General features: G+C 37.2%; 1 protein-coding gene across 3 annotated transcripts in view; it reads left to right on the top strand.

Moving 5' to 3' along the window:
- The window catches only part of RGS7 (regulator of G protein signaling 7), a 401,788-nt gene extending 394,240 nt beyond the window's left edge, over positions 1-7,548 (top strand). For all 3 annotated transcript variants that reach the window (XM_075995508.1, XM_012751216.3, XM_012751212.3), the window contains one exon: positions 6,841-7,548. In XM_075995508.1, coding sequence (XP_075851623.1) covers positions 6,841-6,891 — 51 coding nt within the window. In that variant the 3' untranslated portion in view covers positions 6,892-7,548. The remainder of the gene's footprint in view (positions 1-6,840) is intronic.
- Positions 7,549-15,804: the final 8,256 nt, after the last annotated feature.

Genomic DNA, 15,804 nt, shown 5'->3' with positions numbered 1-15,804 from the left:
TCAGTAATTCAACTTCTGGTACTTTAATCCTAAGAAAACCCAGATGTTCACACACATACAAGAATATTCATTGCATCATATAGTTGCAAAATGTGGAGTACACTCTGAAAGTACAATAATTGTGAATTTCTTAAATACATCAAGGCATATCTACTGATAGAATATTGTGCAGATATTAAAAAGCAGATTTTAGAGCAGTGACTTTCATCTTTCCTTTAAGATGCTGCCTACATTTAACACATTTAACCAACACATTATACATATGTTTTTGTGTGTGTTCGTGTCTGTGTGTATACATATAAAGTTACTGTATAAACTCTATTCATGTATGTTTATGTGTGTATAGAACTGAAGTAACATTTCACAAATAATACATTCCCTTATTATGTGCATTGTACTCTGAAATTTTCTGGTCTGTTCTATAATGCTTAATTCTTTTCTAAAAATTTTTTGGTTGCATCTTTCTAAATTGATTTACTTACCAAATAATGCATTGAATTTGGAAAACAATATTATTTTAGAAGAAACCTATGCAACATGGGTAGTTGATCAAAGTATAATAATTTTAATATATATTATTCAAGCCATAATACTATGTGCAGAATAACTTTAATTTTGTAAAAAAATTTTTAAATATGTATTTTTGTATAAAAAAGGACATATTGGTATCCAAATTATTGCATTTTAAATAACATTTCTTCTCTATCTTTTTATATGTTTTTTCTCAATTTCTCTAGTAAAAATATTCTACTTTGTATTATGGGAAAATATTTTTAACTAAGGAAATGAAAGCAATTGGCCTTACTTGTTCCTTCTCAATTTTCACAGGAAGCTAGTGATGAGTATGTAAATGTATAGGTGTCCATAAACTCTCTCTTTTTAGTATGTAATACTGGAATTCTTTTCAGTGTTCCACATTAAACACAACAGCTCCAAAACCAGCTATAGAATCCTCTTTCTTTTTTCCTTTCCTTCATTAACCTCAAGAATTTGAGCTAATCTTTAACATTCTAGGAACTTATACACTCTCCACAGTTTTGCAAAAATTATTCACTTGCTTCAGTAAACACGCACTTGGAAGTTTACCTACAAGAATTGGTTTCATTTACATCAGGGAGGAACTTCCAAACACCTAGCCTAGTTTTAATTCTTTCTTATCACCGTCCCAGTGGAAAAGACACACACCATGTCAGTCAATTGATTAACATTTAGGATGTGAACACAGTGTCCTTTCTTCCCTCACCTACCATGTCTCTCCTCCCCTAAGTTACTCATGCCAGGACATTTGAATCTGATTTCTAGTTTATTTCTAAAGTGAGATTTCCAGCCAATGAGTTCAGCTCATGCAAACAATCAAGTACTTAACTGGGGACATCTCTAATATTAATGCTGTTTAACAGTGTTCTATTTCTTCACCAAGCCAGCTGACTTACAAAGTAATAAATACAAGATGGCCTGTATGCACTAGTGCAGGTTCTATGGGCAGGAAGAATTCAGAGAGGGAAGAGTTAATGGGGCATTTAGGAGGCTGCAGTGAGGACAAAGATAAGAAGTTCATCATTGAAGAGTGGGTAGGATTGGAACAGGTATAGACACAGACAGGTGACTCTAGCTGAGCAAGCAGCAGATGCAAAGGCTGACAAACAACCAACCACTCTGGAGAATGACAGTAGATGTTTGAAAGGCCCCAGACGCCAGATAAGGAAGAATTTTGAAATTCAGGCAAAGACACTTGTTATCTATAAGTGAAACAAGAGCATTTTTCAACATGAGAATAAAAGAACAAACAGACAACATCCTTTAGTTCAAGAGTCTCATGAGAGCACTCCCTATCTCTGGTCTAGTAGCATCTCATGACCACCAAATGGTCAGTTCTTTTTATTACATAGTTGTGGGGTTGGGCATCTGGTCAGACAATTGGATCACATAGTCCAGTGGAAAGGCAATAACAAGATTTTCTGTTTCTCATTTCCAGTTCTTCCCCATGGTCTCTGCAGCCTATGAGGCTTTCTAGAATGTATTTCTGAGTCTACAGCAATATATGGGAGAGATTTGGGGCCAATGGTAGGAGACAAGCAGGAATTGTAAGGGAATAGCAAGAGTTCCGAGGTTAAATTTTTCCAAAAAACCCCTAGAAAGTGCTGATAACCTCCCAGTCTTCTAAGTGTAAGCTCTTTTGTGGCCATCTCCTAAAAATCTACCCCATCATTTCTCCTCAGTCAGTTCAGTGTCTTCTAGACTGAGAAAGACTACTGTGTGTTTTTATGACAGTAATAAAATAAGTGGGCTTAGTCACCCAAGCAAATGTAGCTTCTCTCAGCTTCCTTTGTGGATGAGGGTCTGCAGGACAGGAATGTGGAAAGTTGCTTTTATCTCCCTGATGCCCAAGGCTTGCGGGCTGTAGTTAAGAGCTTGGGCTTCGTGTGGATTTCTCCTGACTCAGGGCTCCTTATTGTCAACTTTCTGTTACTACTTTAAGACCAAGAATGATTTTTTTTTTTTAAATCGGGTAAATTTCATAACTTTGATACCTCATTTGGAAGAGTTAAAAACAAACACATAGGTTGTTACTTTTGGTTAGGGGATTTTTTCCTACTAATTATAACAAAATCTCTACAAAGAATTTGGGATAGGAAGGAGTCAGTTTGGTGGAGATAAAGTTTTATTATGAGATCCTAGAAAACTCTCTTTGTTTATATGATTATTGTATTATAGGTTAGGGTGATGCTCTGTATTCACCTGGGTGCCAGCTACAGCCTCAGGTTTACTCTGTCCTGAAACTGGTCATGTGCTTCTTTTTCTAGCATATTGTCCATTAACTACATATTACAAAATCTCATAGAATCTTGAGTTTTTGTTTTCTTCTTTTGTCTTTGTCTATAGATTTCTGTTTCCACTATGATGTTTCCTTTAGAATCTGACAGGATGGATTTAAATCACATAACACATATATAATTATGTGGTTAAACACAGAATTATCAAGTTATTTTAAGCAATTTTGTTTTAAAAAAGTGCTGTTGGTAAGGGTTTATTATCCCTTTTAGTTTCTAGAATTGAGACTTTAGAAGTAGCTATAAAAATTTCTCAGAATCTTCAACTTGGAAAAATTATGAAAAGATTTTGGCAGGAGCTGGTTTCCTATAGCTTCCAAAGAACTGCCCTGAAAATGAACATTATAAAATGACTGACATGCAAATATTGTACCAATATCTACTTCCCTGGAAGAAGGGGTCCATATTGTTTTCAACTGAATACTTTCTAAAATAGATCAAGTAAGTGATATGTAATCACAATAGTTTCTTTTTGCACTAGAGTAGTGCCTGTGCATTTTCCTTTCCAGTATGTGAACAAAGCAGGATTTGCACATGGTTTGCAAATAGATGTAAGTGATCTAATCTTCAAATCTAGACGGCCCATTGGACAGCCATGCTATTTGCTTTGACCTCCATGGGGCACTTAAGTTCTTTTTGCTGTTAGTTGTTCCCAAGTTTGCTTTTTTATTGTCTCAGCACACAAAACAAATATCCCTATTGCAATATTTGGTGAGTCTGTATCACACAGATTTTTATTGTTTTACTATATTGAGATGCTACATGTATTTTCTCATTTTGCTCATTGTTATTTTATTATCACAAACCCCCAGGTTTACTGTAGGTGTGGATTTCTCTATAGGCTGCTACAAAAGAATGATTTTAATTATTTCCTGGGGCAAGAGTTTGTCAAGCTAAACTTGTACTGCATTCCATTTTTAATGAAGTCTGTATCTGGCCAAGTACTAGTAGATTTGAGGATTTAAGGATGTTTGAAGAAATGAAAAACAAACAAAAAAACAATAGACAACCATGTTTCTTTTTACTAAATGTATAAAGATGACAGTAGTTTTCATAGTCCAGATAAAAAATGACTGTACCTAAGATTCAAATGCCTTCTGATTTCAGTGTATCTATTTCATTCTTCTTCCCAGAATCTTGAATCAAATCACATTAATCTGTAGTTTTAAAACAGTTTTATATTAATATCTTGCCCCTAGTCTTCTACTCTATGAGAATTCACTCTTCTACCTCAATGTGTACTTCCCTTCATCCCACAAATGGCATTAGAAAGAGTAAGCACTTTTTAAAGATAAGTTATTCAGCTTCAGAATAAATATGTATGCACACAGGTATGCATTTATGTTAATAGCACATAGACCACAGTAGTAAATATAGGGAAATGTATAATCTTTAAATATTAAAAAGTATTTTTGATTACAACATTACTTGATTTAACTCATTGTCCAGGTTTGGGGTAGAAATGCCATATAATTCTAGCTTTCAAGTCATTAGCAATTTTCTTCCCTTTTCAGAATGAGAATAGTGACTTTGGGTTTGGGTGTCCTCATGATAAGAGCACATAATGATAGTATTAATAATAATAATAACATAAGGTAACAGTCAACATAAACTGAGTACATAGACTGTTCCAAGAATAGTTTTGAGCACTTGTATCAGTCTTCAGAACAAGCTGTTAAAGTAGATACTAGTGTTATCCTCATTTTATGGATGAGGAAACAGTCACAGAAGTAGAGGCAATATCCTAGTTCATTACAGTCTGCTACAGCAAAATAGAGCAGACCCACCTCCCTTGGGTCTCTTTTATAAGGACACTAATCCAACTCATATGGGCTTCCCCCTCATGACCTGGTCAATCAAAGGCCCCACCTCCAAATACCATCACATTGGTGATTAGGTTTTCAACATATGAACTTCTGGGGGACCCAAACATTCAGACAAGAGCAGGCAGGGAGTGCATATTTTATATAAAGTGGAGTCACTTGTTAACAAACTGCTATTTCTTTTATTATTTTTCCTCCCACAAAGTGACTAAAGCAAAGCCTAGTGGAAAATACCTTCATTAAATTTTGGTGTCCTCTACTCTGAGTTGCTGAAAGCTAAGTTGTGGACCCTTTTTCCAATTAAGACAAAACTAAGAGAAAAGTGGTGCTCGTTTTTTATTGCTCCTGTTCATGTCAGCAAAAGGGCCCATATTAGTAATTATACGGTGCATAAAGGAAGCTTGATTATGGAATTATTAGCCATTTCTTAAACATATTGCCCTTTTCCCAAAATATGGCTGCTATGATCTGAATGTTTATGTCCCTGCAAAATTCATGTGAAATCCTGACTTTTTTATTGTCTCAGCACACAAAACAAATATCCCTACTGCAATATTTGGTGAGTCTGTATCACACAGATTTTTATTGTTTTACTATATTGAGATGCTACATGTATTTTCTCATTTTGCTCATTTTTATTCTATTATCACAAACCCCCAGGTTTACTACTGTAGGTGTGGATTTCTCTATAGGCTTCTACGAAAGAATGATTTTAATTATTTCCTGGGACAAGAGTTTGTCAAGCTAAACTTGTACTGCATCCCATTTTTAACACCATCTGGAGGTGATGGTATTAGGATAGGGGTGGGTCTTTGGGAGGTGATTAGATCATGAGGGTGGAGTCTCATGAATGGGATTAGTACCTTGATAAAATAGGCTGCAGGGAATTCACTCCTTCTTTCCACTTTGTGAAAACACAGGGAGAGTCCATCATTTATGAGCCATGAACAGGGCCCTCACTAGACACTGAATCTGCAGGTATCTAGATGTAAGAGTTTCCAACTCTGGAAGCTGAAAATATTAAATAAATTCCTGTTGTTTGACAACACCCAGTCTTTGGGTGTTTCCTGTTTTGTTGTTTTACTATAGCAGTGCACATGGACTGAAACAGAGGCCAGGAGCGGTCATTTCTTTCCCAACACCACCTACCCCTCCATCAAACTCTGAGCCACATTAGGTAGCAAATCAAGACTATTGCTATGACTATAATTTATTACTAAAACATTATATTTGACAAAACAACTTTTGATTTTCCCTTATTATCTTCTGAGAAGTAAAAAAAAAAAAAATACATTACATAAGTGGACTACCTATTTTTATACTAGAACATATAAAATGAGAGATGAAACGAAAACCACCAACGAACATTCCGATCAGACATTTCAATTTCCTATCTCTCTAGAGTACTTGTAATTTACAAGAACAGTGATGATTTTCAAAATTTCCAAAAAATGAATATGTACTCTGTGCATTAGCACAGTATGTGGAATCAGAATATATCAGATTTTTCTGGGCTTGGGGTTGGAGGAAGTCAGCGAGGAAAGGAGAGGAAGACTTCAACAGTTTGAAATAGGGAACAAATAGACTTTTATTTTTAGATGTGCAATTGGCACCTTTTTCTCCATTACTATATAGGATAGTGGAGAGACTCAGTCTTGAGTTTCCACCAATCACACCCTCAAAGATGGATTTTTTAAAATTAAATCATATCCTTTACCTTTCTAGAAATTTATAAACGCAGCACTAATATCAGCCCTTGAACAAGAATGCATTCACATTGCTATCTTTTAGAGCAGCTTCCTAATATTTGTTGTAACATGTTTATAACCAGCTGGTATCCTAGGTGTTGCCTCATTGCTAAGCCTTGATGGAACGTTTATGGATATGTTTTATGATTTGCTAATCTGTGCTGTGAAACCATCAGTCTGTTTGCAGTGGGGAGGAAGAGGGTGAGAAGGGAAGTGGGGGTGGAGGGAGGGAGTTTTGTTTGATGTGTCAGGGGAGGGCGGGAGGAAGGGAAGGAAGGTTGATCATGAAGTTTGAACTAAGATGTACTTAAAGGGTCCAGTTTTGGCCCTTGCACAAAAATCAGCTGCAATAAAGAGGATACCAGTAAGCAAGTTTTCAGTGATCATACTTGATTTTCTTTCTTTCTTTTTTCTTGTTTTGTATTTCTTTTTTCTCAGGGGAAATCTCTCACGTCAAAGAGGTTAACAAGCCTTGTTCAGTCGTACTAAAAGGATCATCTTGTAGCACGGAAACAGAGTGGAGTCATTGCACATACATTGTAGCTCCTTGTTGTTACCCAGCGGTGCAGAGGACATTAGACCAAGATGTTGCATGAGCAAAGGACGTGAATTGTTATTTTTGTGTGTACATTCCATCTCCAAGGGACCCTTTACCATCTCAATGCCTCCATTTCAAACTGTTGTCTGCTTTTTTTCTCCTTCTACTAAGCTGTATCTATGTCTTTTCCTTTTTAACAAGTTCAAGTGAAGTAAAACCTGTTTTTTTATTTCTCTCTCTCTCTCTCTTTCTCTTAAAGCTACCACTAGACACACACAGTTCACTGAAAATTCAGTCAGTCACAAACTGGAAGAATTGTAAAAGAAAAAAAAAACCCGTATATCAATAAGTATACATATGGCTTCACATTTATTAAACAATAAATTAGCACAGAAGGTTTCATTTCACCAATGTACTCACAGTCAGAAACAAGCTCATGTTTTTGTTGTCTGTACACTCTCGGTTAATGTTTCTTGCATTTATTTTTATACCATATTTAAAGAAGAAACACCTTTTATTCCAAATGTATCAAAGTTGATCCCTTCTCTGTAAATTTGTGTATGTTTATATTGTTGTTTTATCTTTCATTAAAAGATGCAGAATCTCGTTGGCTTTTGTAACTTTTGACTTTCACACTAACTGAAAAAGAAAATGCTGAGAAAGTGTCCACAACCAAAGAGTTCCAGTTTAGGCTGTCACCTTGAAACTTATTTCAGGGTTTCAACACAAGCTTGCCTGATACAGCATCCAGAAGCAGATTGAAAGTATTTCATCTGGAGGCCAACCTGAAACCGGGTAGCTACTTTTCTTCCCATGGAAGAGCAACACAAATTGACCTTCCAGATTTTCAAAGCTATTTGGCAAGGTCTTTCTGCTTTGCTATGAATATGCATTTCTGTGTTTTGATAATGAATATTTTTGTTAAAATTAGACTTGAGTGTGATTTCCCAACTCAGGAACTGATTTTTTCTTTAAAACACAATTCTAAAAATACCTTAGGTCAGTGTCTCTTAACTTTTTGGTAGTTACAGATTCCTTTGAGAATACAAGTTGCCCCTTGGTATCCATGGGGGATTGGTTCCTAGACCCCCAAGGATACAAAAATTTAAGGATGCTCAAGTTCTTTATATGAAATGGCATACTATTTGCATGTATAACATACATATATTCTCTCCTGTATTTTAAATCATCTCTGGATTATTTCTAATACCTAGTACAATGTAAATGCCATATAAATAGTTGTTACACTGTATTTTAAAACTTATTTTTTATTGTTATTTTTTTCAAATATTTTCCATCTGAGGTTGGTTGAATCAGCAGATGCAGAACCCACGGCTACTGAGGGCTGACAGATGATGTAACCAGTAACTTTCAGTGAGTGCTTCCTGGGTGTCTGCCCATAAAATCCTCATGTTTAATCCTCACAGCCATCCTATAAAATCATTTCTGCAATTTTTAGAACACTGAAGCAGAGAGATTAAGCAACTTGTTTGAGGTCACCCACCAAGTGGTGGGTTGGGATTATAGGGGAGGAAAAAAAAAATCTTTTCCTTCTACCCACCTAGGTTCTCAGCTGGGGCTCTGTAACAAAAGCAGATTAACAAGAGCAAAGCACACAGATTTATTTAATAGAAGCTTTACGTGACACGGGAGCTGTCATAAGGAAATGAAGACCTGAAAAAGGTGGTTAAACCTGAGTGGCTCTTTTTTAATACTAGGTTAGGTGAAGAGTTGAAGATCATGGAAAAAGGTGATAGGGCAGAGGGATGGGAGCCAAGAGAAGTGAACTGGGGGAAACTTAGCGAGGCCTGGCCATTCGGATCCCTCTTGGCATCACTCCATCATCAGGGAGAAGAATGTTCCTTTCCTCTGGGTTTAGGGAGGACTCCTCTCTCATGAAGGTCACGGACTGATTTGGGGGAAGGTCACAGAGTCCTTCTTGCACCTGCATATCTCAGATTCCTTCACCTTGGACTATCCAACATGCCAAGGAGCCATATTTGGGGATAGTGTCGGGGAACCCCCATCAGCATACAAGTCCAAGCAGTGTGATGGCAGGGCCCACTATACTACACCTGTCCACTACTCCACTAACTGCTTTTGGTAAAGTCATGTGAAAATTCACATATACTCTCACACAAGAAACACTCGTACCAATGTTAGGACATTCACAAAGTAACCTCTGTAGCTCATCCACGGATGCCAAGTGAAAAAACCTGACTCACTTTAAGGGTTAGATCAGCCACAGAAAAGCTTTCCCAGCCAGCAGATAGGCCTGACTGCTTTGCATACACCAAGGCATTGCAGACTCTGGGTAGATAAAAAAAAGAGGTGGAGTTTTTAATGCCTATTGATTACTATAGGTAAATTTAAATTTCGTAAAAGTTTACCAACATTGGTGAGAAATTAGTAGTTGAGTCTGTTGGCTGGCTAATAAAACTTCTACCACAAAATGGAAGAGACTTGATAGGAGAAATTTGTATATAGGCTATAATCCTATCACTGTAAATAGTTTGAGAGATTTATTACATGCTCATGTGATTTTTTTAAAAAAAATACATAAAATGCAAATAAAATTAAGTAGATTGACTTTCTCCCTTAAAAACACTTAATTCAAAACAATCTTGGACAGCTGGCATTGAAGCTAAATTATAATTCTAGTTAGTAAAAACATGTAAAGGAAATCGATAACCCTGTGAAAAGAATAGGGTATGTAAACAATGAGACTTGCACAAATTGGATCAGTTATTTCAGTGGCTATCTTTCACAAATCGTCATTCCTTAGAAGTCCATCCTTCCTGGTAATTCCAAATCATGGAAAAAATTCCTCCTTCCTGGCAATTCCAATCATGGCAAAAGATAGCAGAGAAGAGAAACTCTCAGGCAAGTATTCCCAAATCGGGAACTTCTAATAAAAAAGTTATTCAAGTTTCTGGTTCAAGTACATAAAAGCTTTAAAAATGGCCTAATGACTCCATTTAATAAAATCTAGACAAGACTTGGATACAAAACAGTGGTGTTTTAGAAGAAGCACATAGAAAAGTTTTGGAATTCATTGCACTTAACTCCAATATACCCTGGGCAACCACCTCCCACCTCACCCCAAAACTATTTGATCTATAAAGTATAGAATAAAAATCTATCAAGTTTCTCTTGAATAAAATGGTTTTTAAGAAGTCTTTTTCTGCTTTAAGATTATCTGAAAAGTAATCCTACAATAACCCAGAGTTCCTACACTCAACATCGCAAAATTATTTTCATCCTTTAAATTGCACTGACCCAATTCTCCCCTTGGCAATGTTACAGTAACGTTTTCTGTGGATCTGCAAAGGATTTTCTGCTTGAATCAGAATAACAGAAATGTGGCCAGCAACCTTATCTAAGCTGTGTCCCAGCAGATGCCAGGAAAACAAATGAAGGCAGAAGCTCTTTCTCTTTGTTATGGGCAGTGTGTGATTTGATCAGTTCTCCTGGTTGACTGATCACTTCTTCTTATGTGATCCCCTATAAATAATTTTGGTCTCTTAGGAGAGCCACTAGCAGGAATTAGTCAAGCTACATTTATTGATTATGTCCCTGCATAGGATATTGTGTCCTTAAATACATATTTGAAAGAGCACGTTGAATATCCAATGGTTTCACTGTTGTTAGTGACTACCTCCTTGCATATTCTAACAGCCCTTTAAACATCAACAGGAAATAGCTAAAGGTACCAATCCATCAACGTTTGGGGGATGGACATGCTTGAAGCTCTTACTCGAGAGGGGATGGGGGCATGGGCAATATAAGTAACCTTAACACTTATACCCCCATAATACACTAAAATTAAAAAAAATCAAACATAACATATTTTAATATCTTTTAATCATATTCTAATAAAATTAATTTTGTTAAGTCTGAAAAAAAATAGTACATGTCAGTGAAGAATTTAAGGAATGAAAAAGAAAGAGGGGGAACTAAATTCATGTATCTCACACATACAAACACACAGAGGTATCTCATACATTTGGTTGTACAACCATGCATATGTATCATTTTGTTGAGAATGTTGTACCCCAGAACTCACTTTTTAACGACACCAAATGATGTATAAGACATAAAATGTTTTTAATTTAAAAGTCAGATTTATAATAAAAACTTGCCTATGCTCTTAGATATTTGAGGGAACTTTCCCAGAGGTGAAATATAATGTGTTTGTAACTTCTAAAGGTCATTAGAAGCTGAGTAGACATGAATACATCTTGATTAATAAATTGATTAATAAATCTTGATGCCTTTATTAGGTTATAGAACCTTAGTCATTTCACACTTGTTGGGAAATCAAATAAATTGGAGCACACTTGATAGCTTTTTAAAGGTTAATAACATCTGACTCCGGTATTGGTTAAAGAAATTAAGATAATGTATGTAAATCATCAAACACAGAGCTTGATTTCTTTACCACGTAATTGGTAAAGAAATCATCTCTATCTTACTCTATCCCCCTTCTTTTTCTCCAAAAGATCATCTCTGTAGAAAGATAAAAGAAATATTCAAACGCCCCTCCTGCCTGGGGTGGAGTCAGGGATGAAGTTCAGGAAGCCAAAACTGAGTGGTGATTCAGGAAACCAGAGGCCATGGGAAGCCCAGGAGTGCAGTCGGGTGTGATGGTGGGTTGGGGGAGTGGGAACCAGTCAGATAGAGTAGATAAAGTGGTCAGGACCAAAGAGGTGACAAAAGGTGATACTGGGCTAAGTCAAGAAGACAGTGATCTGAACAGGTGGATTCTAGAAACTGTAGCTCTGGAAGATAGAAGCAAGGGCTGTTTTGAAGGTATCTAATAGCTTCATGCTATGGTTTGTTTGAATGTGTGTCTCCTCTGAAACACAGGGTGAGAGCGAATCCCCCATGTAACAGTATTAAAACGTGAGGTATGTAAAGGGTGATTGGGTTATATTTGCTCTTCCCTTATAAATAGATCAATCCATTCATGGATTAATGGGTTAATAGGTTATCAAGAGAGCAGGTCTTTTATAGAAGCCAGTTTGGCTCTCTCAGCTCTCTCTCCAGGTGATGCCCTGTGCTGCTTCAGGACTCTGCAGAGAGCCCCCACCAAAAAGAAAGCCCTCATCATATCCTGGATTAAGCTTAAGCCCGTAATACAAAGCGAGACGACACAAGATCTGGAAAATGGGCTACACATCTACTCGCCATCAAATTGGTACTGACTGACTAAAACTAGGGTGCTCAAAAAGCAGTAGTGTTCAACAGGGATTTAGTGGGGAGACCCACATCTTAAGGAAGTGGCGAGCATTGTGGGGGGGAGGGATTACCTCTATCCCTTTTTAGGGAGAGGCAAAGATATACACTATACCCAAAATGTCTTAAAAAAATCTGTTATCGGGAGGTGGGCAGGTGGAAGGAGGAAGGAGGGGAAGGGTATATACTTACAAGGTGGGTGCAGTGTGCACCACCTAGAGGCTGGACACGCTTGAAGTTCTGGCATAGCGGGGTTGAGGGGGCAGGGGCAAGATATATGACCATGACAATATTTGTACCCCCATAATATGAGGTAATAAAAAAAAAGCCCTCATCAGATGCAACCCCTTGACCTTGGACTTCTCAGCCTACAACTGTGAAAAACAAACTTCTTTTTTAAAAAAAATTACCCAGTCTCAGGTATTCAGTTATAGCAACAGAAAATAGACTAAAACACCTCACCTGTGTGTAAAATGGAACATCTTATGGATATCTTGCCCCTAGGAGCTGGTGGTGAGGCAGAGAGTAGAGGAAGAGAGTGGTAATATAGCAGGGATAAAATCATCCCATCTTTCCCAGTTCAGGGTGGCCAAAGGTATTTTTGCCTGGGCCTAAAAGTATTTTTGTCCTATGAGTATAGGAACTTCTCCTTCCCTTCCCATATTAAGTTTCCAGAGGTCTCTTGGACTACACAGGAAGTGGGTATTCCTAACCCCATAGGGAGACTGAATGATTGGGCATACAAGGTTTTGGAGACCCCATAACCTCTTGATTCCCTGGCATGGTGACTGGGGTGTTTGCCAGGTGAGCTCTAAAGTCCAGGCTGGGTGATGCTCCCATGCAAGAGGTAGCTGCACACTTGACAAGTGAGACTGCGGTACACAGGCTGGGAAGACTCAATCTACGAGATAGAGAATGTATCCAGAATTGTTGCCTGCAGGTTACAGAGCTTGCACTGGCTATATAGGTGATATGGTGACTAGGTATACAGATATTAATACATTCCTCATGGCAGCTCTTATTGTAGTTTTTGTGCTTTTGCCAGATGTCCTAGTTCATCATTATTAAATTATGCATTCCATAAAGTCCTAGGACATGAACTCAAATCTTCCAAGTTCTTTGCAACTGTAAAAAAAGAGTGGGTGGTATTTGCTCTTCATTTCTGTCTGAGACCTCATTGGAATGGCTTTCACTGCCCTTATTATCAACACTCTGATCACAACCACTTAAATAATCTCTAAGAAGTTTTAGAGTTTCCCCACAACTCTCCTCTTCTTCTGAGTCCTTATCAGAGTCACCCTTAATGCTCTGTTTGTGGCAATACAGGCTAGAACATGAATATTACTAGATGCACAATAGATGGTGCTATGGTTTGAATGGATCCCCCCAAAGTTCACGTGTTGTAAATTTAATCCCTCTGCCCTCATGAATGGATTAATGAGAGCATTGCCCTCATTCATATCACTATCATAGGAGTAGATTCTAGCCTGCTCCTCCAAATTCCTCCAACCTCTGCCCGTTACCCAGTTCCAAAGCCGCATCCACATTTCCAGGTATTAGTTATAGCAACAACCCCACTTGGTGCCAATTTTCTGTCTTAGCTCGTTTTATGTTGTTATTAACATAATATATCATAGACTGGCTAATTTATAAAGAAGAGGAATTTATTTCTTTGTAGTTCTGGAGGCTGATAAATCCAAGAGGGTAGTGCTAGCATCTGGTGAGGACCTTCTTGCTGCATCCTAACATGGTAGGGAGCCAGAACAAGAGAGCCATAGAGAGCTTGCTTTTATAACAAAACCACTCCCGGAATAGCAAATCTACTCCTGTGATAGTGATATGAATGAGGGCAGTGCTCTCATTAATCCATTCATGAGGCAGAGGGATTAAATTTACAACACGTGAACTTTAGGGGGATACATTCAAACCATACCACCATCTGTTGTGCAGCCTGTGTTCATTCCACTAACCTACAAAGTTTTGCTTTGGATCACTTTGCAAAGATTGTTAAACTAAAAAATTAAGATGCTTCCATTTTGCCAATTAAAGCAATTAGCCTTTGAGTAAAGTCTTGGGAGGTTGAGTCTGCCAATTGTTTTAAAATTCTGAGGATTCGTGGTAGGCTGGGGTCCCCCAGTCACCACCGTTGAGATGATGCACTGTGCTATATCATACAAGGGAAGCCTGCCTCTCCTGGTTTGTGTTGAAAAATGTTGTTTTCCTTACATGACTACTTAAATTGTTCATAAGACACAAAAGAATACCAAAAAGTATATTGCACTGACTACAGGTAGGATTTTGACCAGTTGACTTATTAACTCTAGGCATGCATTCCCTTCTCTTTAAAATGTAGAAATTGGAATAGATAATCTCTAGATTCCTCCACCAGAAAGGTATTTCCTCAGGTTACTTTCTAGTGTTTTGAGAACTAAGGTGGCATGCAAAAACAGAAGCATCAGAATAATATTGCCTTTCAAGGGACAAGTTTGTAGCAGCATTGAACTCTACTATACCTTTGGGTATGACTGTTCAAAAGTAAAAGTAAATTAATTTTTAATATATGTATAATATAGTTTGTGTATATTAAAATATATACATATGTAGGGAAAAAAACGAACTCATACGAATAATTTTCTTATCAAATTTATTTGCTTTCTTGGTATATGCACTTGTAGACCCTAGCAACCTCCGTGACTTATCAAATATAATTTTCTTCCTCTTGTGTGCCTTGGCAAGTTTATTCTTGCTCCAGAGGCCTCTCTTCTGTTGCTTTACTATTTTTTTTAATTCACTTTCTTTTACTCTTTCTCAGATCCTGTTATGGTTTATTTCCATCATTTCAGACAACATTTAAATGACTCTCTGAACTAGGCAGTAAAGTTGCTAAGCAAACACAATTATGTAGGCAGTCCTCTGAGAGCAAGTTCTTTAACCACCCCCTTCATGAGTCTTTTTTTTTTTTTCAAAATATTATGGGAGTACAAATGGTTTTGTTTATATGAATCACTTTTGTAATGCTCCAGTCAGAGTTAAAAGTGTGCCCATTACCCAGATAGTGTACATTATACTCATTAGGTAGGTTTTCACCCATCTCCTTCTCCCCCTCCATCCCCCTGCATGATTTCCTTTAAGATTTACTTCTCTCTGTGCACATGTGTGTTCATCGGTTAGTTCCAATTTAATAGCAAGTACTTGTGGTATTTGTTTTTCCATTTCTTAGATGCTTCACTTAGGAGGATGGTGTCCAGTTTGATCCAAATTGTTGCAAAAGGCATTAATCCATCATTTTTTATGGCTCAGTAGTCTTTCATGTTATACATACACCACATTTGGTTAATCCTCTCATGTATTGATGGGCATTTGGGTTAATTCCACATCTTTGCAATTGTGAATTGCACTGCAATTCCAGTATAGGTATCCTTTTGATAAAATGACTTCTTTTCCTTTGGGTAAATACCCAGTAGTGGGATTGCTGGATCTAATGTTAGGTCTAATTTTAGTTCTTTGAGGAATCTCCATACTGTTTTCCATAGAGGTTGTATTAATTTGCAGTCCCACCAACAGTGTGTAAGTGTTCCTTTCTCTCTGCATCCACCCCAGCATCTATTGTTTTTTTTTAACTTTTT

This window comes from Microcebus murinus, chromosome 19, assembly GCF_040939455.1.
Source record: "Microcebus murinus isolate Inina chromosome 19, M.murinus_Inina_mat1.0, whole genome shotgun sequence".
Lineage (NCBI taxonomy): Eukaryota > Metazoa > Chordata > Mammalia > Primates > Cheirogaleidae > Microcebus > Microcebus murinus.
The sequence above is the reverse complement of the archived record's forward strand: the minus strand, read 5'-3'. Positions and strand labels throughout refer to the sequence as shown.